Consider the following 27,214-nt stretch of genomic DNA (forward strand, 5'->3'; position numbering starts at 1 on the left):
ATACTATTGCTCCATCTAGTGAAAAATTTGTAACACATCAGGCTTCAAGTCTGAAGCTGGACTATATACTTTTTGATTCTACACAATTCAGGTAGCCACAAAAATTGTATTAATCAATGAGCTAAATCCTATTCATCCCTTTGTTGAAACAGAGTTCTGATTTTGCAGTGCATCACATTTAAGACTTTATTCATAACCTTTTCAGATAGAAGCCATAAATGGAAAGTCAAAGTGTAACAATAACAAAAAATAGGATGTAGGAGATGCTCTCTGTCCCAAACTACTGAAGTCATCCCAGCATTCATCCCATCCCTGCTTGCTTCCTCGTCCAGCAAAATCCTCTGTGATCCCTACTGTTCATCTAGTTTTTCTATCTTATTTTTGCAGTTGTTCTTGAGAATTTTTAATGAACTTTCCATCCTTTGGTAGGACCCTTCTTCCTTTTCAGACCCTACTCACAGTTTTCAATAACAGCTATCTTGCTCAGTGTCCTCTTCCCCATATTAATTTCCTTAAACTGTGATTTTTCATTTTGATATGCACATTCATATCATCTTCACTCACTAAGCAGTGGGAAAGTCGACAGAGCTAATAATACTAGAAAAACCATGCCCTCCAGAAAGATGGTTTTTTTCTTCCTCAGTTTTTCCATTTCCAGTCAGGTCGGAAAGTGGAAACAGTATCTCCAGAGCTTGTTGATTTTCAAATTAATTTTTATGTTGTTTGTTCTACATTGAAAACTGCAATGAAAAAGACCCAATATGTTAATTCTGGACCCTTTCTGGAATCTGCTATTAATGGAAGGGGTTTTTGTATTTCACATGCTATTTCACAGCCCTTGTTAGCCGATGTGAAGAGACTCATCTTGCATTTGTGCACATTATTATTTCTACATGATGCCTTGTACACTGCCCATTTGTACATAATGTTTGCAGAATGTAATATAAGTTACATAAATTGTATAAGTAATATAAAATGCTGTGAAAACTGGTGCAACAGCCTAGGTTTCATAAAGGAAGGCAAGAAATAATAGGAAGTCTCTTTTCATTGTCTGGAATATATAACTGCTCTTTCCCATTCAATAATTATTTAATAGAGACTCAATGTAGTTAGGAACATGTTACAAACCAGTAGTTTGGAAATCAAGTTTAAAGCAACAGCATAATATGGAGATAGTCAAAAGTAAGGATTTAATGCTTCTAATTTTATTCTCTTTCATTATGGATCTGAGTATTTAACAGGTTTCACACTTGCAGCTTTTCTCTCAAGTCACAATCAAATCAAATCCATACTATAATTTGCATTTTTATCCTGTTTTCTGGAATCCATTTTCAAGAATAAGAATCTAGATAGGTGGTGGTGGCAGCTAACCAAAGGAAAACAACAAACCATAATAACAACAAGAATGTTCTGCATTTATTAAATTCCTTCTATCAATGTTTAAAACTGAAGATCAGAAACACCAAAGACCATTATGTCACTAAAAGTGATTATCCATATTTTCAATGCTTAAAGTTGAATTTTGACTTTATCTGCTACTACTTTATCTGAAACAATATATTTTGATATAATGTATTAATTAAATGATATGCAAAAAATATTTTACAACTCTGTCCTTCAAGGTACTACCATTTCAAAGCACAAAAACAAATTCTCAATTCCATTTTTTTCTTCTTATGAGGTTTACAATTATATGCCATAAAAAGACAGCTAGTAGACATCTGGTAAGATACATGGGGTAACACCAGTGCACTCACAGTCATGTTCATTGCTTCAGAGTGCTTAACTACTATGTTTATAGAGCAAGAAATAAAAGATCCTTCTGTAATCTATAATCAACCCAATGCTACCTTAACACAATGATATATTTTGCATCCATGTACATCTTCCAGCTGTTTTTTGAAGTGGATAAAGTTGATAGTCAAACAGATATATTAATGGCCAATCGGTCTATCAGAAAGAAAAAGCTGTAAGAATTTTTACCTGTGTTAGAAATTGTTACAGAGAAAATGAAACCACTTGAGTCATGGAGTGGGCGAGCTGGTACAGCAGAGAACTGTAACTTAGGGAAGGAACCAACCATTTGCACTTCACATTGAGATTGCTGCAATTCATATTTTAAAGTTTTATCATCCTTCTTTTGCTTTCAGGATATGTGAGGCATAAAACCTTCATGATACCTTAAGGAATTTGAAGATACTACCGGTTGATTGTGAATTTTTTTGAGAGTTAATGAATAATTAGCCCACCAAGAAGACAAAAAGCTGCTCATCTGCATAAAATCTTCTCAGGAAGAGGATTAAAAGTTAAGATAACAGAAAAAAGAACTGACACTGTGCAGAGAAAGGCTAAAGCGCCTTAAAGATAAACACAAGATCTGAATTCTCGCTATCCTTATTAGAATTAGCCAGAGCCTGAGTCATCAGGAGAAGGCTGCTGAGTTCATGTGAATGTCAGCCCCTAAAAGTACAAATTATTCACACCAAAGTACCTCAATTTTGTATGTGAGTGTACAAATTTTGTAAAATCCCAGCTTCACTTCTGAAAGCAATCCAGAGCTTTGTTAATTCTCTCAAATCTGGCTTTCTCTAGGTTTACTTCTACTGATGATTTTCTCCTGGCTTCTCTCCACAGACTTACCACTTTAAGTCTCTGATAAAATCCTTCTTATTACACTGGCATGTAATTCCTTTAACAAAGACCAAAATTGCAAAAGGCTTGCTGACCTACAAAGCTGCTAGATTATCTTTTGAAGGTAAGGGAGGGGAGAAAGGAAGCTCTTTGATATTTTATAACATCAGTGAGTGCTGTTTGTGAACCCAATATCAAAATAACAAGGAGTAGGAATAAAAGATGCATTTTATGTTAATTCAATTAAAAGCTAATCAAGTGACAGGAAAGTTGTGGGTGCATAATTACTGTGAAGATTCTCAGCAAAGACAGTGTAAGTTGGCTGGGGGGCAGGTTAGCACGGGGTGTGTCAGCTAGGTACAACATTTTTGTTGGCACAAGAATATTGCCTCCTGTGGATAAGGGCATAGCTATCCATGAGATCTGCATGGGAATGCACCTTTATCATGCTTTAAAAAGCATGGCAGCTGGATTGTGTTCATACAGGTATAGCTCATAATAATTCTCAATTTTCATATATTTTATGAAAGTATAATAAACTTATTATTTTATTTATTTTATTTTATTAGCAGTTACAGTTGCAAATGCATTTGAGCTGTTTCTTCAGGGCTGAGAGCAGTTCAGCAAAGCTCAGAGTCTGGGACCAACATAATTGTGTTAGCTGTAGCTAAGCTATGCTTCTGCTGCTCATGGTAGCACATTTCTAGCTACTTAGAATGCTGGGGTACAAGGGTATCTAATTTTGTTTGATACTCATCCTACAAGAGCTGCAGGTACTCAGCACTTCAGAAAGGCTGAATCTCAGTCTACATATTGCCATCAGAATTGTTCTGCTGTTACTTCAGAAAATAAGGGATTTCAACAGATCATATTTTGGAAGAGTTTTTAGGAATGGGTCACATCAATCAGAAATCTACGCAGAACATTCTAGAATTTACAAAGTTTAAGTAGTTTTGATGTAGTTGGCCTTCAACACCAGTGCAAAGATATGTAACAAAAAAAAAAAATTGCTGGAAACATTGCATTCTAAAAGTCTTTAGATCAGTTTAAATATTATTAATTTGTGTTAGAAAAGTAAAATTGTTTCATTTTGAATAGTGCACAGCTCATAACAATTTCTACCTAGGTGATCTAAAAAAAATCCATTTCTTTCAGGCGGGAAACAGCTGAAAGAACAGGTTATGTTTTAAAAACACTTCTGATTTGTAAGTAAGGGAGGTGCATTTTCCACTGACAGGATGGGAAGTATAGAGTCAGTGTTAGGTAAAAAAATCTCACCAATGAAAACAGAAAAAAAAAGTCAATATAGACACAGATGAAAAAAATCTCTCACTCACACATTGAAGCAGTACTATATACTGATAACAGCGAATCTGGCACACATAACACTAATTATATGTGTAAGCAATTGCACAGTCAAAACTTAAGTGAATTTTGTTTCTGGATAAGCAAAATCACAATTTAAGCACATATCTGCTTAGTTAAAGCTGTTATAAAAAGACTTCTAAATTATATTCCAAGATGAAAATTATAGCATCTTCAAGTACTTGTAATGAAAAAAAAAAAAAGAGTATCTTTGAATTCATGTGATTTAGTCAACATTCCACTGGTATAACACCACTTACTCACTCTTCTGCTGATTCTTTGTCATTTGTTCTTCAGTGTTAACCTCGTGGCTAGGAGCTGTCAACGCTGTTAAAAAAAGAAAAAAAAAAAAAAGAGGACGCTCAGAGCATGTAGCAAAAATACAGGTAAAATGGAAATATTTTGTTTGTCACTTCTGACTAAATAATCAGTATATATATATAAACTATTTTAAACTTCAGATTAGTGGAAAACAAACTTTAAAAGCCTGAACTTTTTTCACATTTCTATCCAAATGTATTTATTTCAGTGGAGGTGAAAAAAACTGAAGAAAGAGGGTTTACAGCAGTGCTATGATGACCTCTTGTGGTTAAATAATATATGTATTTTGTTTCACAGTTTCCCAAAAACTGTCAATATCAAATGTTAAATCCTGCTCTTAAGATCTGAACAGTTTTGTGTTGCTCATTCTGCTTAACCTGAATTAACTTCTCTTCCCAAACATGCTCCCAGCATTCATTTAGCTCACTGCTAAAAAAATTGTTTTATAAATATCTCAACCTTTGCACTCCACAAACTTAACAGGTGAGAGTATCGTATTTTCTCATGTGGTAATTTGTTAAAGCTAATTCACAGCTCTATATGAATAAGTTCATTAATATAAAGAACTATGTTTTTTTTTTTAATAAAACCTTACTCACTACAAAATGTCAAAGAAGTTATACAGCACTAGCCACTCATTATAAGAAATTACAACAATAGATACTGAACTGGGTCTTTTATACATAAAATTTGGTGCATTAGCTAAATAAATGCATCATGCCTAAATAGCTGCTAAACCTGTCTCCTTTCATCAATTTTTCTTGAAACAAATAAATCAGAGAAATGAGCATTTCCAGAAGTTGTTGAACGCAGTTTATTAACCTGGATCACATCATCTGAGACCTTGTCCCCTAACAGATAAAAGCACTCAGGATTTTAGCCTAATTTTGCTATTTCTTTCAATCATTCAAGAATACACAGATTTCATGAAATAACTTTGCAGAGTGACATCACTTCAAGTGATAGTCCCAACAGTATTTATGGATCTCGTGCTAGCACTTTCTCACTGGAGGATCACCAGCGGTGGTATTTGCACCTGCCAGGCCATATTCACATGACCCCGCACCTTACTAAATTTAGGACCCACTGCAAAGACATTTCTGCACCGGCTCTGCTGTATGAAGTTTTTTGGAAGCTCGTCGGCAGCGTAACCTTGGGCGGCCACCAGCTGGGTACGTGCCAGGTTGTGATACGCTGTGATTGCAGCTGGGGGAGGCCTGGATTCAGTTGCTTTGAGGCACGAATTTGTTTATGTAACACACACTTCAGAGATGTGGGGGTTAAAAGCAAACACTGCTCTTAGTGTACACAATGATGAGTCCCTAGTGTTACCTCTTCTCATTTTTTTTGCCTTGAAAAAATTATTACCAGAGACTGTTGAGTGAAACATGCAAGAACAACAATGACAACAGTGACAAAAAAACCACACATTTAAATAAAAACGTGGTTATCTTCATGTGTCAATAAGGAAGCACTGACAGTGGTCACATATCCCAAAAAAATCTCCTTGGCTTTTGAAACAAACTTTTTCTGACAACTTCTTGCACAAGGAGGTTCTGAGCTCTGCCGGTATGCAGACTTCAGAGACAAAAACAAATTGTTTGTGTAGGGGAGGGAGCAGCTTTATCTCTATTGTCTAATAGGCCTAATCTGTCTCATTCTTAACTCTGCCATGCTAAGAACTGAGAGACTTAAAACTGCAAGCCTAATTTACAAGGAGCAAGCCTCAATAGTCTAGGCACCATTTGAACTCTCCACTAATTACAGTTTGCATATCTGAACATGTGATTTTTTAAATATGTAAATGCTGTCACTATTTCCCTTGCAGTTGGTTACAGGCCTGGTAATAACCTTAATTTGACCCTCAAGGTGCAGTAGTATGACTCCCTTGGCGCAGCGTGGCCTGCCAGGTGGCTCATGGCCATTTCTTGCCCATTGGAGGCTCCTGGCCAGCCAGCCAAGAAGCCAGCTAGCTAGTGACCTTCTTCCTGGAGGAGATAGGGGGTGGCTGCTTGGGCAGCAAACACCCAGGTCCCTCGTGCCTCCTTGCACAGCCTGCGGAGCCTTGCCACGCCAGCCGCAAAGTGCTATAGGCAGGAACCACCTGGTGAGGACCAAGCTGGCATCAGTCTCTCAGCTCCCAAGATAGGGGTGAAAAGTCTCACAGTCACAGCCTTGTCCCAGTGGCTGCCGGCTCACAACCGTGCTGCAGCCGCATTTCGGCATAAGGGAAAAGTCAAGCTGCCTGTCTTCATCTGACACAGTACACCAAACATTCAAAGCACTAAAAGCTCAGCTTAAGTGTTGAGATGTGGACAGCAGACAGCTGCTGTAGTTTCTGTAACCCTCCAACCCCGCAGCAGTCTTCAGACACCTCACTGCAACCTTCTCGAGCTCCAGTTAACGACATATCTAAACATCACCTAGTGTGCGAAAAGACTTTCCCTTCCAGCAAAACTGGCAAACATGCGTTGCATACACTAGTGAATTTAGGGAGAAAAAGGAATTTTTGTGTTGATTACAGAAGCACAGCAACTTTGAACTGGCAGCTTTGGGGCACCTAAATCTGAAAGGCAGCAGGCTTAACACTTCAGTATAAAAGCTACCGATAGATTTTGCAGTTTTGAGTTTAAATTGAATCAAAATCCGGAAGTCTAAAAAGGCTCTAAATCTGCATTATTGAAATGAAGATTCCTATTTTTATAATCTTCATTTTGTAAGAGGAAAAATATGAGTTGTTTCCACATCTAGTGAACAGAGTATTTTGAGTGGAACTTGGACAAAATGCAGTTTTGAGGTAAGTTCTGGATACTCACTTTAAAGGCTAATGAAAGTCAATCCCTTCCAAGACCTTTCACCTATGGGTATGATCTAATGTTCACTGTAATTATTAGAAGGATCTTAAAATTTGTATACATATTTATTGATAGAGATGAGCAGCAGAAAATTTCCAGCAATCAAAAATGTTAAAAACAAAAGGTATATAGCGACACAAAAAAACCATCTAAGTTCCTTGAATAGGCTATGTTTTACCACAGCCCACCATTTCAGTGCAGAAATATTTTTTCAATAGGTATTCACAGATAACTTCCTGTTTAGAATATATTTAAGAAATTTGAAAATGCTATCAAGCTTTGTAATATGCTTTCTCATTCCCCAACCAGTACAGAGCGTTCTTGTAAGCAATGGTTAAACCTTATACTTCCTTTTTGGCTTCTCTTCCAACAATAATAGGTTCATTTTCTGGCTCTGACAGGAGAGAGTTGGATTTGCTGGCTGGCTGTTGTGTAAGCATCAACTATACTGGAACTACACTAGGAACAAGTAACAGGAAGAAACCAGTTGGTAAAACACAATCATAGGCTGGCAGGAAATCAGTGACTATTTGTCACTCCTTTCAAAGAGGAGGAAAACAACGAGTGGCAGATATTCAGTACCACCAAGTATCCAGCAGAGAGATTAAATCTCCTGTTCTCCATGCCAGGATACTCAGAGTTTTACTTCAATGTGGACCATGGCTACTTGGAGGGTCTGGTCCGAGGGTTCAAAGCCGGGATCTTGACAAGTGCGGACTATGTCAATTTAGCACAGTGCGAGACACTAGAAGGTAAGTCTGCTCGTTTACTTTATTTAGGAAGAAATATTGCTGCTTAGACCTTTGAAGAAGGGAACGTAAACGACTGAAGTATTGAGGGCTTATCTTAAAAACCAGAGATAACCCCAATGTCTTTTGAAGAACCATTCTCATACTTAAGTTAACAGCTTTCCATAGAAATTACCCTAGAATTGTAGAGGCTATGATTTGCAAAGCAGTCCAGATGATGGGATTTTCTAGTTTACTGATAAGGTTTGGAAATCTCACCCATGGAGTTCCTACGGAGATTGGTAACCTTCCCACAGATTTTAACCATGCTATAGAACTGTTCAAGTATAGACGTTCCATATCATTTCAGCTGGATAAAATAGTTCCTAAAATCTTATTAAAAGCTTATCATTTGGCTCTAAGTTTCTCGATAAAGTATATAATTTTAGTACTTTATTACTTCATGAGCTTTAGGCAGTGGGGGACATTCTGCTTACCAGGGAGAGAAAACTAGATTCCACAAAGATAAGACTGAACTATTCACAAGCATTAAAAAAAAAAAAAAAAAAAAAAAGCTGTTTTTTCAAGGTGACTTTGCCACAGTAATAAAGAGAACACATACTAGTTTCCAAAACAGCTTTCTGTGGCCAAGACTGGTCACAGCCTGATGAAGACAGGCTTGTACAAAGAATCATATGACACACCTATAGACACTTGGCAGGAAAAAAATGCAACAGAAAAAACCCATCTTTTTAAAGGAACATAAATTATTAACTCCAAAATAACACCTATGACTGTACACTGAAATAATTTCAATAACAAACAATATATCAAATTAATTTGAAAAAGGAACAAGGAGAAATAAGCAGCTCACTTTTTTTTAAGCATTGATTGCTTTGTGTATGCAGTAATGAATCGGCGAAATGAGAAGTGCAGAACCTGGTGATTCCCATATACAACAGAGTTTTGAGATTGTCTAAACTATTAATACAATAAAAACATAAGTCTGGGAGGGTTGCTTGCCATGCATCTTGCATATTAAAACAACTACATCTAGATAGATACATGGTGGTGTTTATCTGTCAGCAGGATAAACTTCCTCTGATAGCTGAAGAAGAGATTGTCAGTACAGTCAACTGGATCCAGAGACTATTCCGCTGACCACACGCACGTACTTACTTCAGTTGATAAGCTGGAGAGCTGTATCAGGTCTCTGTTTCATACAATGGCAATTCAGACACACGGAACACATGTATACACTTACTCTGAGAACTGAAATCTGTTCCTTATGTCAGCTGGACAAAATTAACAGTTTCCGTAGCCTATTTGTACCAGCATTTGTGATCTATGCAACTTAAAGATTCTACAGACACTCTTCATACTATATTTAATTGTTTAAGTCAAAAAGTCCTGCTCCATGAATATAGAGACTTCAGAAAAAGCTAATAGAGCTTTTAGAGGACAGAATGATGGGATTATTAAACCTTGCTCTTACTCCACTTATCTCTGCAGAAGAGCTCAGTAAATGGGTCCATGAAGAAAAAAAAAAAAAAAAAGAAAAGATAAAATCCTGGTTACTTCTGAATAAGATAAAAATATACACATTTAAATATTTTAAAACATGCAAGTAAAAAGGATTTCCCTCATCCTTCCCAGAAGAATACTTGCTCATGTTTAAGCTAAGAATAGTTAAGAAAAACTATCTAAATTTTAAGTCATGCTACAAGACAGTTATTTACAACTAGGAAGTAATTTTTGAATATTTCTGAGATATATAAACCTTCAACATTATTAAGAGTACGCAACAGATCACAATGGAGAGATAAAATCATTTTAAAAGTAAGATTTATAGTAGAAAGAACAATGCCTTTTTATTTTCAAACCTTCCTCTTTCTAATGTTCATTCAATTTTAGAATGCAAATTATTTCAACAACAGAAGCAGCAGCCTTCATCAACCCACCTACAAGCACATCTCTACTACCCACTATCACTTTCCTTTTTTCTCTATTCAGCTACATCTCTTTCTCTATTGCAACATTTTCTACTTCTTTTAGACAGCTAACAGATTCCTATCAGTTATCTACCAAATGTATTATTTATCACAAAAATATGGGACGTACTGGATTTGTACACGAGGCTAAATACACTCATCTCTCTGCACATATAAGATGATGTAATATTGAAATTGCACCATCAGAGGACAGCACACCAAAACCACAGACCTCTACTTCTAAAGAAAATCATGGAGTTTTACGCATGTGTTGTATTTTGTTTCCAATTAAAAGATTCAGCATGTGGATTTGTACTGTAGTACTATTGTGCTCGTCCAATAGCGCCTTCAGTTCATGTCTTCACATTAAAAGGTAATAAATTTACCCCATTCTGCATTCTGCGGCATAGTACCATACCACAAAACTGGCCTACGCTAAAAATATTGTAAATATGCTAAAACAAACAAGCAGAAACAAAATCAAACCAACCCCAAGTAACACATAAATAGAATCAAAAAGATCTTTTAATTTCAAAGTGGTTTTGATATCTCTAGAGGGGAAACCATAATGTCAGCACAGAAGAACCACAAGAAAAACTAGGTTAGTGCCTTACATCTGCTTGATAATCACAGAGTAAGTATAGCAGTGAAAGGGAAAGAAAAAAAAGAGGATGCTAATTGACTTATGATACCACTGTGTCCTCTCAATTCAGGGCCACACAGAGAGGAGAAGAGGCTTTCACCTTAATTTGCACATCCTTTTGGGCTTGTTTGAATTACTGTAATTTCCACGGAGCTACCTTGTGTGCTGCAACACTGTATGGAACCTCCACAACACGGTGTGTTACTAGTTGTCATCATCTGTTTCAGGGGAATGGGATCCTCAGAGAAACTCTACTGACAATCTTTGAAGTAGAATATGAGTGGGGTTAAATTCTGTGTTTTATTCTTTCCTTGCTTATTTATGAAAGATTACTGCTCTCTAGAAGGGAGACTAGGTCACAGAAGGACAGGCAACCCAGCTCTGCTCCCACCAACATTCCTGAAATAAGTTCCCTGGCCAGAGCCAGCATGCGGTGGCTGAAATAACAGTGTAAATGAAATCTGAGGGTAGCTGGCTATCAAAATGAGGAGTCAGACAAGGCTCCATGTGCTTGATGCAGAGAGACCAGGTTAACGCTTTGTTCAAGTTCTCACAATACTCCTTTCTGATCAGCATTACTCTTGTCTTACCTGCACTTATCTTAAACTAGTCTCCCTCTGTGCATTAATTCCCTTTAGACATATCGTTACTTGTGTTCAGTTGCTGTTCAATTGTGAATAAAATAATGTAATTTAAAATCACATTATTTAAAGTCATACATTTCCCACATACAATTTTCCTGCATATAATTGTATGAGGAAAAACATGATGCAGATGGATGGCAATAATATGGACAGCTGAAATACAGGAATTTTCTTTCCCAGGGATCTTGCGGACATGCTGAAAAGCCCGGGGTGTTGTGTAGATTTCCAAGAGCCCCTAAGAAAAGGAGCAGCTACCGTCACTAAAAGGTTTTGGTGAACAGGAATGTCTGAAGTCCCTGTAATGCTCAATCATCTACTCCTTCCAGGTCATCAGGTCACATTACTAATACAAGTGTCTGACTGTGTTAGTCCCCAGGTCTTGTTTATGCCAACAGCTAAGAGAATATCATTTATCATTTAAGACCAGCAGAGCAATCTCAGAGCTGCACTGAACTCTGTCATGGTGTGAACTCTGATTATGACATTTCTGATTGATATCATAAGGTATTGGAGCTTGTGGATTACTATTTTCTCAATTGTTTTGGCCAAGGCCATGAGACAGGGTTGAATATTGCTTCTTACATACAGTATGCATGCTGGTATTTATTAAATCATTTAGAAGAAATACTTCTCTCAAGCAGGCTGTGGAAGTGACAGGGTCAGAAATCCCATGAGGGATAATGGTTTAAAATATAAGGAGGTAGATTCAGATTGGACATCAGGAAAAAAAAAATTTACAACGAGGGTGGTGGAACACTGGAATAGGTTGCCCATAGAGGTGGTGGATGCCCCATCCCTGGAAACATTCAAGGCCAGGTTGGACAGGGCTCCGAGCAACCTGATCTGGTTGGAGATGTCCCTGCTTCTTGCAGGGGGGTTGGACTAGATGACCTTTAAAGGTCCCTTCCAACCCTAACCATTCTATGATTCTACGATTGTCTATTCCTGGGCATAGTATTTCCTCCATAGCTTTTGAGAGCCAGGTGGGACTATTTAATGTGATATAGCTGGTATTTTTCACGCCTTACATTAGGGTAAGAATTTCAGAGCCACTTGGTCAATAAGAGAACTGAGGAAGGTAGCACCGTTTTGTCAAACTACTCTCAATCAGTTGGGTTTGGTTTCTGTTCATCTCGTGACAATGCTAAACACATTTCAGAATGCTCAATACTTGGGGCTGATATTTGAGTTTTGCAGTCTCCTTTAGGTACAAAGCCTCTAAAAATTACCATGTTCAGAGTGCATTTACAGAGTGTGACTCAAGGTAGATATTACTGGTTCATCTGAAAAGGGACCGAGAAAAGCTGGAATTCAGCTCTCTGCATGTAATGAGGTAGTATTATCTAATCCCACCATATGCCAAGTATTTTTACCTTCTTTGCAATAAAAAGAGAAAGTAAAAATCAGTTTTCACAGGAAATATAGATGTGATATTAAGTGATTTTTAAGAAAAGCTGGTCTTACATATTCAAACTTATTTCTGGACATAATTCAGCATCTTTATTTATCTCTTAATCTTTCTTACCTTTCTCTCTCCCTTGAATTAAGTGGTTTTCTTTGTTTCATATTTGAATTCTCTTTCTTCTTCCTACATGGAAGCCTGTACTGAAACTATAACTATTTCCTAGTATCTGGCTCTAACCACTGAAAGACCAATTACCTCTGCCGTCTTTTGTCAACAGTTTTGTGACAACCTGTATAATTTCAAGAAGCAATTAGTTTACCCTGCTAGCATAAGTTCAGCCTATTGCAGGAGAGTCTATAGAACTGCTAACAGCTGCAGAGAGCCAGCCAAGTAAGGCTGTCCTATCCAAGAGTCTGCTGATGCAATTGCTAAAATGAGCTTGAGTGGCAGCTGAACTGCACAGAAAACTCTGAGGGTTATCTGTCTCAGTCAGCCAGAGTGCTAGACGTAGGAGTCTGAATTTGCAATGTGCTAGTTCTTTTGCTTTAAGTCTCAGTGTAGGCAACCTTATTGCATGCTAAGAAAGTACAGACATAGGGAATTAGGAAAGAGTAGTTACGATACTGATAAATGCACACCTTGCTAACTGCACATTAACTTCCCTTACAGGGAAGTACACATTTTTTTTTTCAGTCAGTGGGAGTGTTGCTGTCCTTTTCCATAAATATCACTTCAGATTTTATCCAGAAATCTAATTATGACGAATGCCCAAACCATATAACATTATCTCAATGTATAATTTACAGTAGTTTTAATACAACCTTTGAACATAATTATGCAATATAGCAGGGGCTTTTAGAAAATGTGTTAAACCCCTTTGAACACTAAGCACTGATTCAAACCCTTACTTTTGCCTCATGGTGGAAAATGGCTAGCAGAGGAAATTTGTCAAAAGAATTCTTTGATATTACAAAAGCTTCTTTCAACTTTGTTGTCTAATCAACTCATTTTCCCCAGTTACCAGGGTCAGGAGCTTAGAGAGACCATGTCCTGATAACCCAAATTTCTGGAACAGCTTCTTAGGATCTGGTAGTGGCAGCCATAAATCAAACAAAGCCAGACCAAAAATGCTAAGAGAATGTAACTGTGCCCTTTCAAGTGCTCCACCACAGAATGCATTTGGAGCCCAGAATCTGAGCCAGGCAAGATGTGTTCTCTCCTCTTCCTTGGTCAGCCTAATAACATCAGATTGTAGTCTTACCTGAGATTCAGAAGTTTGGTATGAAAATTTAAGATCTTAACAAAGTTAAAGCATGATTCCTATTGATGCATAACAGTCCATAGGAATGCAGGAGACAAAACAACTGCTGTATTATAATGGTGCAAGAGTGGTGCCCTGAATAAATCAGAGAAATCAAAACATTGAACAAACCTGATTGGTAAAGGGCTTGGGACAGCAGTAATTAACACTGTGGCTGGTGTGGCTGGAAAATAAAGTTGTCAGTGAAACTTCTGACAAAGGGATAAATTATTTGTGCTTTCCTGCGGCATGCAGTTAAGACTTACTGGTAGAAGGCAGCACAAACTTGCAGTAATTATGCACTTACTCTATGGCAAAACCTTTTCAATAGAGTATGATCAGACCCTTAATATGAAAATACAATGTTAGAAATTAACATTTTAAAAGTTTTTTTAATTTGGTTTGTAGACAATATAACAACCTTTTATTCTCATGATCTTCCTTGAATCTCGTTTCAGATCTGAAGCTACATCTACAGACCACAGACTATGGCAACTTCCTAGCTAACGAAACTGGCCCTCTCACAATTTCCACCATCGATGATAAACTGAAAGCAAAACTACTCACAGAATTTCATTACTTTAGAAACCACGCTTTTGAACCACTTGCCACTTTTCTAAATTTTATCACGTAAGTAATGTTAGCACATAGCTTATTACATTGACTCAAAGCAAAAGCACAGCTACAAGTTAAAACAGTGTACATGCATGGTATTCGAATTGCTATTAAGTTTCAAAAATAGCAAAATTACTTTAACACTGTGACATTTACGTACCATATTTGCTAATATAAGTTCTGAAAATACGTGTATGAAGAGCTGTTGTCTTTGCAAGCACTTATTTTGAAGAACACAAGCACAAGCACATTTTTTCTGTGTACAGTGGCAGGAGGAGTGGCAGCAATTGAGAAAAATGGTTGCAATTTTCTAACATCATTTAAATCAGAGAACTCGCAAAACTGAAGTTTGTGGGGGTGACTCATGCAAGATTAGCAATTTCATGAGGTACAGGGCAGTGATTTAATTCCTAGGCATGTGGCAAATTCTAGACTTTTTTTTAAAGGAGAAAAACAACACATCATACATCTGCCATACTTCTCATACCATTTGAACATTAAAACTAGGAAAATTTTATGGTGTTTATAGCAAGATACTTAGATCCAAGTAGCTTTTTTAAAAAGTACAAGTGCTGTTTGATGCCAGATGAAGAGAAAGTTCTGATCTCAATACAGTTATAAACAGACAGAACTTGTCAATTAATAGCTTAAACAACATTAAGAACAAGGATCTGCTTTATAACAGTATAACAGCATGGATTAGTGTAATGTTAGCAGGACAGTCTACCTAACTGTTTACTCCGCTTGATCTGACCTTTTTAACATATTATAACAAGAACACTAGACCGTTCAGCTTACTTTTAAGGAGTATTTTTATCATAACAGCAAAATAAAGTATCATTATTGGGTTTTTTGGGGGTTTTTCTTTTTTTTTTTTTTTAGGGAGTCAAGTGTAGCTGACTAGTTTTAGGTGAATATATCAACAAGACCTTAAAGACTGCCCCAGGACAGCTGTGACCTGAGGCATACAATGTTTATCTTTTGCTTCAGAGAAATGAAAGTGAAAATATTAAAATTATGGCAGCTCTTTTCTCACACTGATTAACATGCATATGCACACATGTATGCAAAATCTCTGCACACACTTGTTTTTCAATAATGGAGACACTCATTTAAGATATTTAACACAATTATTAAATCATTGAACTACATTTTGCCAGATCCTGAGTCCCTTCCCAGATTTTGTGAGACCATATTAATCCCTGTATGTCTTTAGTTGTGTTTCGAATCAGCAACACAAGCTGAAGACTGGCATCCTTGTTATAAGCATCCCAAGGGAATAGCTTTCACATTCCCAAGTCACTGACAAAACTCTTGTCAGCCTCTCTGACAGTACAACAAGTAAGAAGCTGATAGAAAACTTCCACTGAAAAGAAGATTTTTAGCAATAAAGAAGAAATCTGTGAGAACCTGTTCTTAGTTTCCTCATGTAACAATGTTTAAAGCTGAGTATGATGAAAGCCCTAAGACTGGTCCATCTGCATGAACTCTGCAGTTTTAGTGCTGAGACTCCCATGCACTTCTTCTTTGACCAGATGGGCCATATTAAATAACAAAATCCCAATGTAGAGAAGCTGCCAGCTCAGGTGATCTACTTTTTGATAGCACTCATTGTCACTTCTTGTAGTGAATCTACACTTCACAGCTGTTACGCTTATTATATTCATGTTTCGGTTTCCCCTTCTCTAAGTGCCTCTTTCCTAAACTCAGTCATATGTTTAAAATTAATACTCTGTGTTACCTGCTTGCTATTTAAAAACTTCTATTTGTTTTTAATAAATGAGACATTGATACAGAGTGAAGGTACAAACCTGCAGATACTGTGGTCGTTTCTGACTTCAGTATTATTAATAATTTTCAAAAATATTGGTTTTGTATTTTTTTCACAGGAAAATTAATTATAAAGATAAGGTTCATTTCTTTTATTTTTTCTTTCAAATACAGATACAGCTACATGATTGACAATGTAATTCTTCTAATAACTGGCACATTACATCAGCGGCCCATAGCTGAACTTGTTCCCAAGTGCCATCCACTGGGGAGCTTTGAGCAAATGGAAGCAGTCAGCATTGCCTCAAACCCCACTGAGCTGTTCAACGCAATTTTGGTTGACACACCATTAGGTAGGAACACAAAATTATTTCTTATTTGCTTCTTGAAACTACTCATCCTGTATTCTTAAGAATATCTCAGATGGCATATCATGTTTTCTACTGGAAATGCTGTGTTTAGGTAACAAAAAAGATGAAGTGTGGATCAAGCACTTTTGAAGTGGTGTTCAGGACATTTCTGCTAACATTTATTAACAGCTTCTATATCAACCTTGGGTAGCACACACAAAGAAAACAGGCTACTCAAGAAGTGTAATGGATATTTCTTATACCCAAAGTAGCCTTGGATATTTAGAGCATCTAGATTTTTATTTCAACACCTGCATCTATAATTAAAAAATGTAAGATGAAATCTTGCCTATCCCTCACTTATGATCAAGAAGCAGACATAATAAATATCAGACGTTGTGGCAGAACCTAGATTTTCTCTTGGGATTTGGGTATGATTCAGACACAGAGAAAATCCCTATTTTGAAGAACTAAATCTAAAAGCAAACCAGAGTGAGCCTTGTGAACACTGCATTCTGAAACTGGGATGAAACTCTGCTCAATATGCTGCAACAGCCAAAATGAACAAACAAAAACTAACCAGCTGTAGGGCACTGCTGGGGAGAGTAGGGAGAATAAGATGTAACTGGAGGGATTTGGACATATATGAAACCACTGTGTGCTCTCATCTTGAGTACTGTGAATGGACTTGGGTTTTGCTTCTCAAGGTGTGGTGGGTTGGCCACCCATCTTGAGAAGCCAAACTCCCATCCAGCCACTCACTCAACCCCTGCCCCCCAGCACAACGGAGGGAGAAAACAGGGCAGGGGGGAAAGGAGTTTGTGGGTTGAGATGACCTATCAAGTACCTTTGTAGGCAAAACAGGTTCAACTTGGGGAAAATTAACTTGATTTATTGTTGATTAATACTAGTATATTTAATTACTGATTCAGGCATTGGGAAACAAACAAACCGATACAAGCCAAGAAGGCCAACAGCATCCTGACTTGTAGCAGAAATAGTGTGCCCCTTACCAGTTGTAACCTGTTGCCTTTCCCTGACTACAGACATACACAAAGAGGAAGAGGGAAAATAGGAAAGAAGATTGTCCTTAACAATTGTAGAATAGCTGCATGATTTAAGACAAAAACTGTCTTTCATGTTCCTCACTAGAAAATCTCACTAATGCCCAAACTATATACTTCAGGGAAGATTAGGGCTTTCATTAGCATTTCTCATCTGATTCTCTCTGGAGATGTGGACTCTGGCTGCGGCGCTGATTGATTCCCCTCAGAGCAGTGTCTCATTAAAAAGGAGGGAGCCGGAGGATAAGGGGAAAATCAAGAGGATTTCTCTTCCTTTCTGTTGTGTCATTCTTTCTTGTACAACAGAAACCTCAGATCCTTGCGCACAAATTGGTGAATGGTAATAGAAAATATGTGTATTATCAGCATGTAGATTTATACTGCAATATAATAAACTCTGCTTTCAGCTGCTTTCTTTCAAGACTGCTTGTCTGAAAATGACCTGGATGAAATGAACATTGAAATAATGCGCAACAAACTGTACAAGGCAAGTTCTTGCAATATAACTATAATAACTGTGATTTTTCAAAGTGTCTCAGAAAAGGAGGTCAGTATCATTAACCCTGTCTTACGGATGGGGAAACAGAAGCATGGTGAGATAAAGCAAGCTGTCTAAAGTCACCTGGTTGATGACAAGTCCAGGAATCAAATCCAGCTCCTTTCCTTTCTACTTCACTGTTTGGAGAGTTTTCAAATTTTAGGTCTGCATCCAAATTCTAATTTAATATCTCACTAATGAAAATGCTTTAGATGCCAGACTAATATCCAGATCCATTTGTTTATTAATAACTCAGTTATCCACCAAATGCCACAGAACTGTTAGCTCCTAAGTGAGCCTAGACGGGCTTTTGGCTAACATTTATTTTTATTTAGAAAAGGTAAATGTGATCTGAAAAGGTTTAATTGCTTTGAGTCTAGCTAACATTTTTTTTTACTTAAGGGTTTTGTATAATTTTCTTCCTTCTAAAATTATCTTTAGCATTGCTACAGCATGCTGCTGTAAGGATATGCATCTAACATGTGCCTTGCATTTTCAAAGTACTTTACAAATATCAGCACACAGGTCAATACTCTTAGGATGGTCTCTTTACAGGCTATGCATATTTCATTCTGTTAATGGTTCCTCATGGCACATTATCTCCAAATTCTTTGTTATCTTTCTTTCACAGTGGATGCCCCAGACTGCAGGAAGTATTATTACAGTGATCTGATTGCACTAAGGGGAAAGAAAAAAAATCTTCTGTTTGTCTTACAAATTATATTTATAAATTCCCAAGGCAATGTTTGATTCTTAAATATTCTGCTACTTCCTCTCATTGAAAACATCAGTTATGCCCAGCTATTTTAATTCTCTCACAGTACTACTAAACTAGACACTCTCTCTCCATTTGATATCACACAAATTTGATTCTTATATCCCGAGTGGATAATCATACATTTACACTTAATAAATCAATTTTTTTTGTTTTTTTTTTTTTCTTCTCATTGTCCTAAGTATCAAGGGGATCATTCTGCAAACACTTCTAAATTATTAATATATCCTGTCTCCTCTGCTTCAGCTGTCAATGTGATCATTTATGTTTCAGCTCTACTATCAGCACTATACAGAACCTAATGCATAATCCCATGCAGCAGATCACCCTTGAGATGTCTCTACTTAAAAGTAACTTAATTGCATAGTTAGTGACAGCTTCTTTTAACAAGATTGTGTAAGGCTGTAGCAAATGCATTTTCATAACATAAATGTTCCCTAAGACAGTATTTTGGAGGATGGAGAGGCAGATGGAACACCATCTTTGAGATATTTAGGGTCCTTACTGGACAGGTATTTTGAAATGGGTGCAAAGGCCAAAAATCTTAATGGACCAGAGAGCTCTGCAGACCAGTATTACAGCAGCTTTGTCCGCTGTTTTGTTCTAATCCAGGGTTTAGGGTAGAGCAACAGGGATTAGTTTGTGTATCCTCCTAGTGCTGGCCCAACAGCCGTGGCATATTCCCAAATCCCCTCCTCCACACTATAAATGCAGAGTTTCCTTCAGCCATCTGCTTTTTATGCAGTGAAAGCTAAGGGGAAAGAAAGTTTTTTCTTTAGAGAGCAGAGAAAACATAGTATTTGTCCTATAACAATTTTTTAAAATATTTGAACCCATACTGTAATAAGACATTTACATTTTAATATTTCAACTGTCAATCCAGCAAAGTAATTAAGCAGAATTATCAAAGTTAACAGAAGTATTTAAAGATGAGGTTTATGACTGTGTGCTGTGCTGGTCCAGGTCTTAAGTAGCATTTAAAGTATTTATCTTCTTCTTTCATGTAGTCTTATCTTGAAGCGTTCTATAAGTTTTGTGAAAAACAAGGTGGTACTACAGCAGAAATCATGAGACCTATTCTTGAGGTAAGAAAAATTCAGCCTTTGTACATGAAAGTACTCCACAATGTTTTCATCATTAGGTTACTCTGTTTTTCCTGTTCCTTCTTTCTCCATTTGCAAAGTTACTTGTCAAATGTTTGCTTCTCCTCTGAATAACTGTTTTTCTAAGATGTAATGAAGACTTTATTCTAGGATGACTCTTACCTCTTGACTAGAGAAGCAGCTAGTCCATTACCCAGGAAGAGTTAGTCTCAGTTAATATTTTTCTATAACAGAGAGCAGAACAGAATAAATGGTTCACTAATCTCAAACTGTTGCTCCTAACATTTTTCTGTATTATGTAGAAAAACTAAAAAAGTGGATTATTCTTTCACCTCCTAGATCAAAATTAAATTTAGGATAGCTAAGGTCTGGCATTACTGTATATTTACTAATCAATAATCTTTAAGATTCATGGCACTACTATGTTTGTTTACTCTCCTATTAAAACTGATGGTTGAAGTTAGAGTTGAGTGACCTTTGGAACTAGTCCCACACAGAAAAGTCCAACATTACCTGTTGGACTCATGCTCAGAAAGTTGTCTCAACTCAGAAAAGTTTAATTTTTTTTTTCCCATGACATACAAAATACCTAATGTCCTCCTCCCCCAAGCACACCTGCAGCATAATGTATGATATTTTTATATCTGTTATTGTAATAAAACATGCAGAAATTCCTAAAATTGAGTTCTCGGCATTCAGCTCTGTTTTTTGGTTTTTTTTTTCACACGGTTTATCACAATTCTTCACAGAGTCTGAGCACCAGATCATTCATTTGCTTCTGGGAGTCTTTTTTTCTGGATAAGCAAAACTTACACCCAGGAAATAGACTGAACAAAATTCACTGAGCTCTGATGATTTCACACTAAAAGTTTGCACTATAGGAGAGGGATAATAAACCTGGGAGCTCACCCCTGAAGGAAGAATGAGTCTAAATTACATCTTACAAAAAAATGACCTAAAATAGAATGCAATTTCATATTTTATGTAACCAAATGAAAATGTTTCAGTTTATATTCTAAAGAAAATATTCTTAATCAAGTTAAATTGACCAGAAATTAAGTATTTTGACTATTCTTTTCTGAAAAATAAAAATAAAGAGATTCGCTGGCAAAGGTAAAGACATTTTCCACAACTAATTCAGATTTTTCATGAAGCTCATTTTTAGCTAGAAATTAATGCTGAGAGCAGATTACTTATTGACATTAGTTTAAGCATGTTGTAAAACTCTCTTTAAACCAGTTGTAACTGTTTGGCCTGTGATAATCTTCTTTAAAATCTCTATCTAATATTAATCAGATAGGAGGATAAACTTTTCTGTGGAATATTTCTCTTTCCAAAACATTTTAATAATCTGAAGACACACATAGGGCAGACTGCCAATGGCTGAATTCACAAAAAGCCAAAGTTTAATCATTCAATATAATACTTGCTATTTTTTTCTGTATTCTTATATGTAAGACTACCAGCCTGACCCCACCAGAATGAGGCTGAAGGTGATTGACAACTCCTTGACCCCAACTCCTTGATCACCAGTCATGGTGCCAACCTTCCACATTAAAAGTATTGACCATCACTCTTCATCCATGGACAACAAACGTTGCATGTTTAACCCTGAATCTGGAAGAAACTGCACGACTGCACTGCAGTTAGTACCATGCCTGTTATCAGGGCCCCACGCTAATTCTCAAGTAGCAGACATGCTACATCAGTTTCCCATACGGCAACTGAAGCACTTAGGAAATGTTCACCCTGTGACTCCATCTCTGCGTGCAGGAATCAAATGGCCTAAGTCACCAAGTAACTGCCTCATGGCCTTACTCACTACAGAGAACATCATGTACCAATAATTTGTTGAACTGAGAGGTCCATATGGATGGCACTGATCCTCCAAATTTTCCCAGACTGGGAGCTACCAGAAGTAGGCCCCAAAACCTGCTAGCATTAGTTGCAATTGCATTTGAGGATTTTTTTTTTTTTCCAACAAAATATTGCAAACCTAATAGCTAAATTCTACATGGCTTTAACAAGTTAAAAAACCAAAGCACTTGTCCTTCTAAAACAGTTTCACTAGGGCTGATATGCCTGTTCATATTAATAAGGCAAGTGAAATTTGGCCCTGTTATTCATTAGCTAGAAATCTTTTCAAGCACACTTATTTTCTTCTCATTATTTCTCTATTGTTTATTTGTTTTCCTTACTCTGAAGTCAGTGCCAGAGGGCAGCTAGGTCCCTGTTACACTGTGTCCCAGTACACAGGAACAGTATCTATGAATATATACTTAACCACTAAATTTGTAGAACTGTGTTGCAACTGCAGCCTTATTAGTCAATAGAAACTAGTATCTTTATGCTTAAAACAGTTCAAAAATTCACAACACAAGAAATTTTGCAAGCTGCCTAGAATGTGCGTATACCGTATATGCTTCACTTGGAAGATTCTCCTGTGTAATCCCTGCAATTAGCAAGGGCTCTGTTGTTCTTACAACATGAAAGCAATAAACAAAGGAAAGAAAGAAAACCATAGTCAATTTACATGTCAAGACAGAAGAATAGATTTAAATCAGACAGAATTGAGTAAGATTATTTGTATTTACCATTACATTTTAAATTCATATGAATTAAGGCAAGTGAAATTTTGCCTTGTGCATAAGAACAGCCTGAGACCTAGACATTAGAATGACTTTCAGTCTACTGCTGCCGGGAAAATGCAGATACTATAGGCACCTAAACCTGGCAGAAGAAATATAACCCTTGATTTTATGTGTTAAAAATTAACTGTTATTTGAAACACTTGAAAACTTTAACTTGGTAAGTAAACAGCCCCCTCCACCTTAATAAATTATCCTTTCAAATACGTGCATTCAGAAACTTTTTTCTTTCAGAATTTCCATTCAATGTTTACTCTCAACAGCACTCTAAGTTACCTCAAAAGAGTACTATTGATTCTTGGCCCTTTCCTATATTATTATTAAGAGTGTTATTCAATAACTTCAGAAGGGTGTGTGAGGAGATTTTTTTTGTTGTCAACATCTGGGTAACTAAGTAGGGAAATGAGGAAGTAGCAGAGATGATATTTTCAGTACAAAAATCACAGAATAAAAGCTGTGCTTGCAAAACACTGTTTGATTTTCCAGTTAAAATTTAACAAGTATTTGCAAACAAAGATTTACAATTTTTAAAATAAGATACGTTTCTAATGCTCTGAAGTCCTCTTTCTTTTTAAGTTTCCATAGTTTATCTTACTGAAAAACCCCATATCCCCGCCTTGATTTAGAATGAGATATCTTAATAACACCTCCTTATTCTTTGTTTGGTATGTTAAGTTTGAGGCAGACAGACGTGCCTTTATCATCACCATTAATTCATTTGGCACTGAGCTGAGTAAAGATGACAGAGAGAAGCTGTATCCAACCTGTGGAAAACTGCATCCAGAAGGCTTACACCTGTTAGCCAATGCAGATGACTACGAGCAAGTGAAGTGTGTTGCAGATTACTATGCGGTACGTAATCTAATTTCTTAAAACAAAAAGCCAAAATACAAATACTTAACATCTTTTGATGTCAGCAAAATTTTAAAGAGTATTCACATAAATTAAAAGCATTTGTGAGAGAGAAAAAAATCAGCCAAGATACAAAAGATCGCAAAAAGACTATACGGGACCAAAGACACTTGATGTCAAGATGTAATATACATTATTACTTTAGTGAAATACAAAGTTCCTCTTACAGTGACATTTAAATAAGACCAAATCACATTCTAGTAAACAAAATACTTCCTACTTCATTAACTCTCCCCAAATTGAGTTTCACTTCACAGCTGCTGCCTCGAAGAATTTGGAGCAAAAGCATAAGTAATTTTAAAATTAGTTGACCAAACAATTGATGTCACAGATGAGTGCAAATCTGATTTATTGCTAGTGTACCGTAAAAATGCCCTTCTGAAAGTTTTTCTCTAAATCACTGATTGAATCAAAGAAGTACACGAAGCTGTTAATACTGATGTGACTAGTGCTGTTAGTACAATCATAGAATGACAGAATGGTTTGGGTTGGAAATGGCCTTAAAGATCATCTAGTTCCAACTTTCCTGCCCTGGGCAGGGACATATTCCACGAGACCAGGTCGCCCAAAGCCCCATCTAACCTGGCCTTGAACACCTCCAGGGATGAGGCATCCACAACTTCTCCAGGCAACCTGTTCCAGTGCCTCACCACCCTCACAGTAAAGAATTCCTGCCTTATATCTAACTTAAATCTACTATCTTCCAGTTTAAAGCCCTTATCTTATCACTACATGGCCTTGTCAAAAGTTCCTCTCCAGCTTTCTTGTAGAGTCCCTTTAGGTACGAGAAGGCTGCTATAAGGCCTCTTCAAAGCCTTCTTTTTCCCAGGCTGAACAGCCCCAGCTCTTTCAGCCTATCTTCATAGGACAGGTGCTCCTCTGACGTGCAGCCCTCTGATAATCTTTGTAGCCCTCCTCTGGACTTGCTCCAACAGGCCCATGTCCTTCTTATGTTGAGGGCTCCACAACTAGACACAGTACTCCAGGTGGGGTCTCATGAGAGAAGACAGAGGGGCAGAATCACCTCTGTCAACCTGCTGGTCATGCTTCTTTGTATGGAGCATAGGATATGATTGGCTTTCTGGGCTGCAAGCTTACATTACTGGCTCATGTTGAGCTTCCCATCCACCAGCACTCCCAAGTCCCTCTCCTCAGGGCTGGTCTCAATCCATTCTCCACCCAGCCTGTATTTGTGCTTGGGATTGCCTTTGCCCATGTGCAGGACCTTGCACTTGGCCTTGTTGAACTTCATGAGGTTTGCATTGGCCCACCTCCCAAGCCAGTTAAGGTCCCTCTGGATGGCATCCCTTCCCTCCAGCGTGTTGACTGCACCACATAGCTTTGTTTCAATGGCAAACCTGCCAAGAGTGCACTTTGTTCCACTGTCCATGTCACTGACAAAGATGTTAACCAGGGCTGGTGCCAATACTGAGGAACACCACTCATCACTGGTCTCCACTTGGACATTGAGCCATTGAATGCAACTCTTTGAGTGGCCATCCAGCCAATTCCTTATCCACTGAGTGGTCTGTCCTTCAAATCCATGTCTCTCCAGTTTAGAGACAAGAATGTTGTGTGGGACAGTGTCAAGTGCTTTGCACAAGTCCAGGTAGATGATAGCAGTTGCTTTTCCCTTATCCACCAATTCAGTAATCCCATCGTAGAACACCATCAAATTGGTCAGGCATGATTTGCTTTCAGTGAAGCCATGTTTGCTGTCACAAATCACCTCCTTATTTTCCATGTGCCTTAGCATAGTTTCCAGGAGGATCTTTAAAGATTAATCAATATGCAACACTTACTCTATGAATTAACTGTGTTACTCTAACCCCCTATAATATTTAAGCTACATCCAAATAAAAAAAAAAAATGATGTCTAGTCTACTGCTTTTTCCAGAGAAGAAACAAAGCTGGAGATGCACATTGTTCCTGTGCATAAGCAAAATGTCAGAAGCATGTGTCACCATGGCAATGTGGTACAGATGAAGTTTATTTATGTGATGGTGGGCTACATAGACGAATTTGGGAACCATTGTACTAGACCTATACTGCACTGCTACTTTATAGGAAAAAACAAAACAAATACACAGAGAAGCAAATTACACAGAAATGTAATACGTAAGAAATGAAGTCAAATATATCTGTGCAGAATATTCCAGGATGACATATCAGACTAATGGATTTAGATACAGTACTAGCGCAGATAAAGCAAATTCAGCTGACTACTGGAAATAAAATGAGCAGCCACATGAGGATCAGAGTTCAGGGTTTTGGCTCCATTTACAGCTCTGGCTCTGATGGATACTATTTGTACAAGAAGTTCAGTGCTCTCTGTCCAAAGGAGTGAAAGGTCATGTGTCCTTCTACAATAAGTCTCTTTTAATGCCTCCAGTAAATTACTTTAAGTTGTAGGAAATGATGGTAAGAAATACAAGAAGGTGATTTTTCGTTCTTTTGCTGACTATATGCTTTTAACTTTTGATTTATGCAGAACTCTAACCTATACATGAGCTCTTCTATACATAAAGATTACTTAACATAGACTAATTAATAAAGTAACGTAAGGTGTCTGTGCTGCACAGAATACAAAAGTACCTTATTTTCATCGAGTGGTTGTCTATGCTTCTAGGAATACAAAGCTGTGTTTGAAGGTGTAGGGAGTGGCACTGGAGAAAAGACACTGGAAGATGCATTTTTTGAACATGAGGTAAGAGAAGATCAAAATGAAAGTTATTTACCTGGAATAACATTTAAAACAAGAATGAGATACTAGGCTTTTGATTCTACTGTACTGCATTATTCAACTTTGTATTCAAGAACACTACTTCTATGGCTGTCAACGTTTGGCTGAATTAAAACAGAAGGATTTACCTTTTTAAACACAATAAATGCCCAGACATTCTTCTGAAGACTGGTTATAGAATTGTCAACTCTGATAGCCGATCCAAAAGCCATCTCATATAAACTGCTTAATGAAATTTCTTTTGAACAGTATACTGAGGAAAGTATTTCATCACTGTCCTTTACTTACCTGTAACGTTGCTGCAGTCTATCACCAAAATTAATCTAGAGATGACATTTCAATTATACTTATACTCAAGAGACTCCTAAATACAGTCATGGTTGTAAACTTACATAGAAATCTTGATTATAGAAGCTACCATATAAAAATCACATTTGCCTTTTTAAAGATTTTATCATAACACGTGTTTCATCTTTTCCACAGGTAAAGCTGAATGTGCTTGCATTCAACAACCAGTTTCATTTTGGAGTATTCTATGCCTATGTAAAGTTAAAGGAACAAGAATGCAGGAATATTGTATGGATTGCTGAATGCATTTCTCAGCGGCACAGAACCAAAATTAACAACTATATTCCAATTTTCTAAATCTGAGAATTCACAATCCTACAATGCCTGAAAAGATGCATTATTTCATAGGAAAGGAGAAAAATATTTCAAAAGTTAACTCCTAACAGATGGTTTAAATTGTATAAGTGATCCTCCTTATATAGAGCAGTATAAGAAAAAGTAATGTAATTAGAGATTTGAGTCCTT

The 27,214-nt window shown here is 37.1% G+C and overlaps 1 protein-coding gene across 1 annotated transcript; it reads left to right on the top strand.

Annotated features, from left to right (window-relative positions):
• The first annotated feature begins 7,794 nt into the window (after positions 1-7,794).
• Positions 7,795-27,046, top strand: ATP6V0D2 (ATPase H+ transporting V0 subunit d2). Its single transcript, XM_086742449.1, has 8 exons — positions 7,795-7,924; positions 14,342-14,513; positions 16,443-16,621; positions 18,090-18,169; positions 20,003-20,080; positions 23,422-23,598; positions 26,288-26,365; positions 26,885-27,046. The coding sequence occupies exons 1-8, from the start codon at positions 7,795-7,797 to the stop codon at positions 27,044-27,046; spliced, it is 1,056 nt and encodes a 351-aa protein (XP_086598575.1).
• The last annotated feature ends 168 nt before the right edge of the window (positions 27,047-27,214 follow it).

This window comes from Chlamydotis macqueenii, chromosome 2, assembly GCF_036417535.1.
Source record: "Chlamydotis macqueenii isolate bChlMac1 chromosome 2, bChlMac1.mat, whole genome shotgun sequence".
Taxonomy (NCBI): Eukaryota; Metazoa; Chordata; class Aves; order Otidiformes; family Otididae; genus Chlamydotis; species Chlamydotis macqueenii.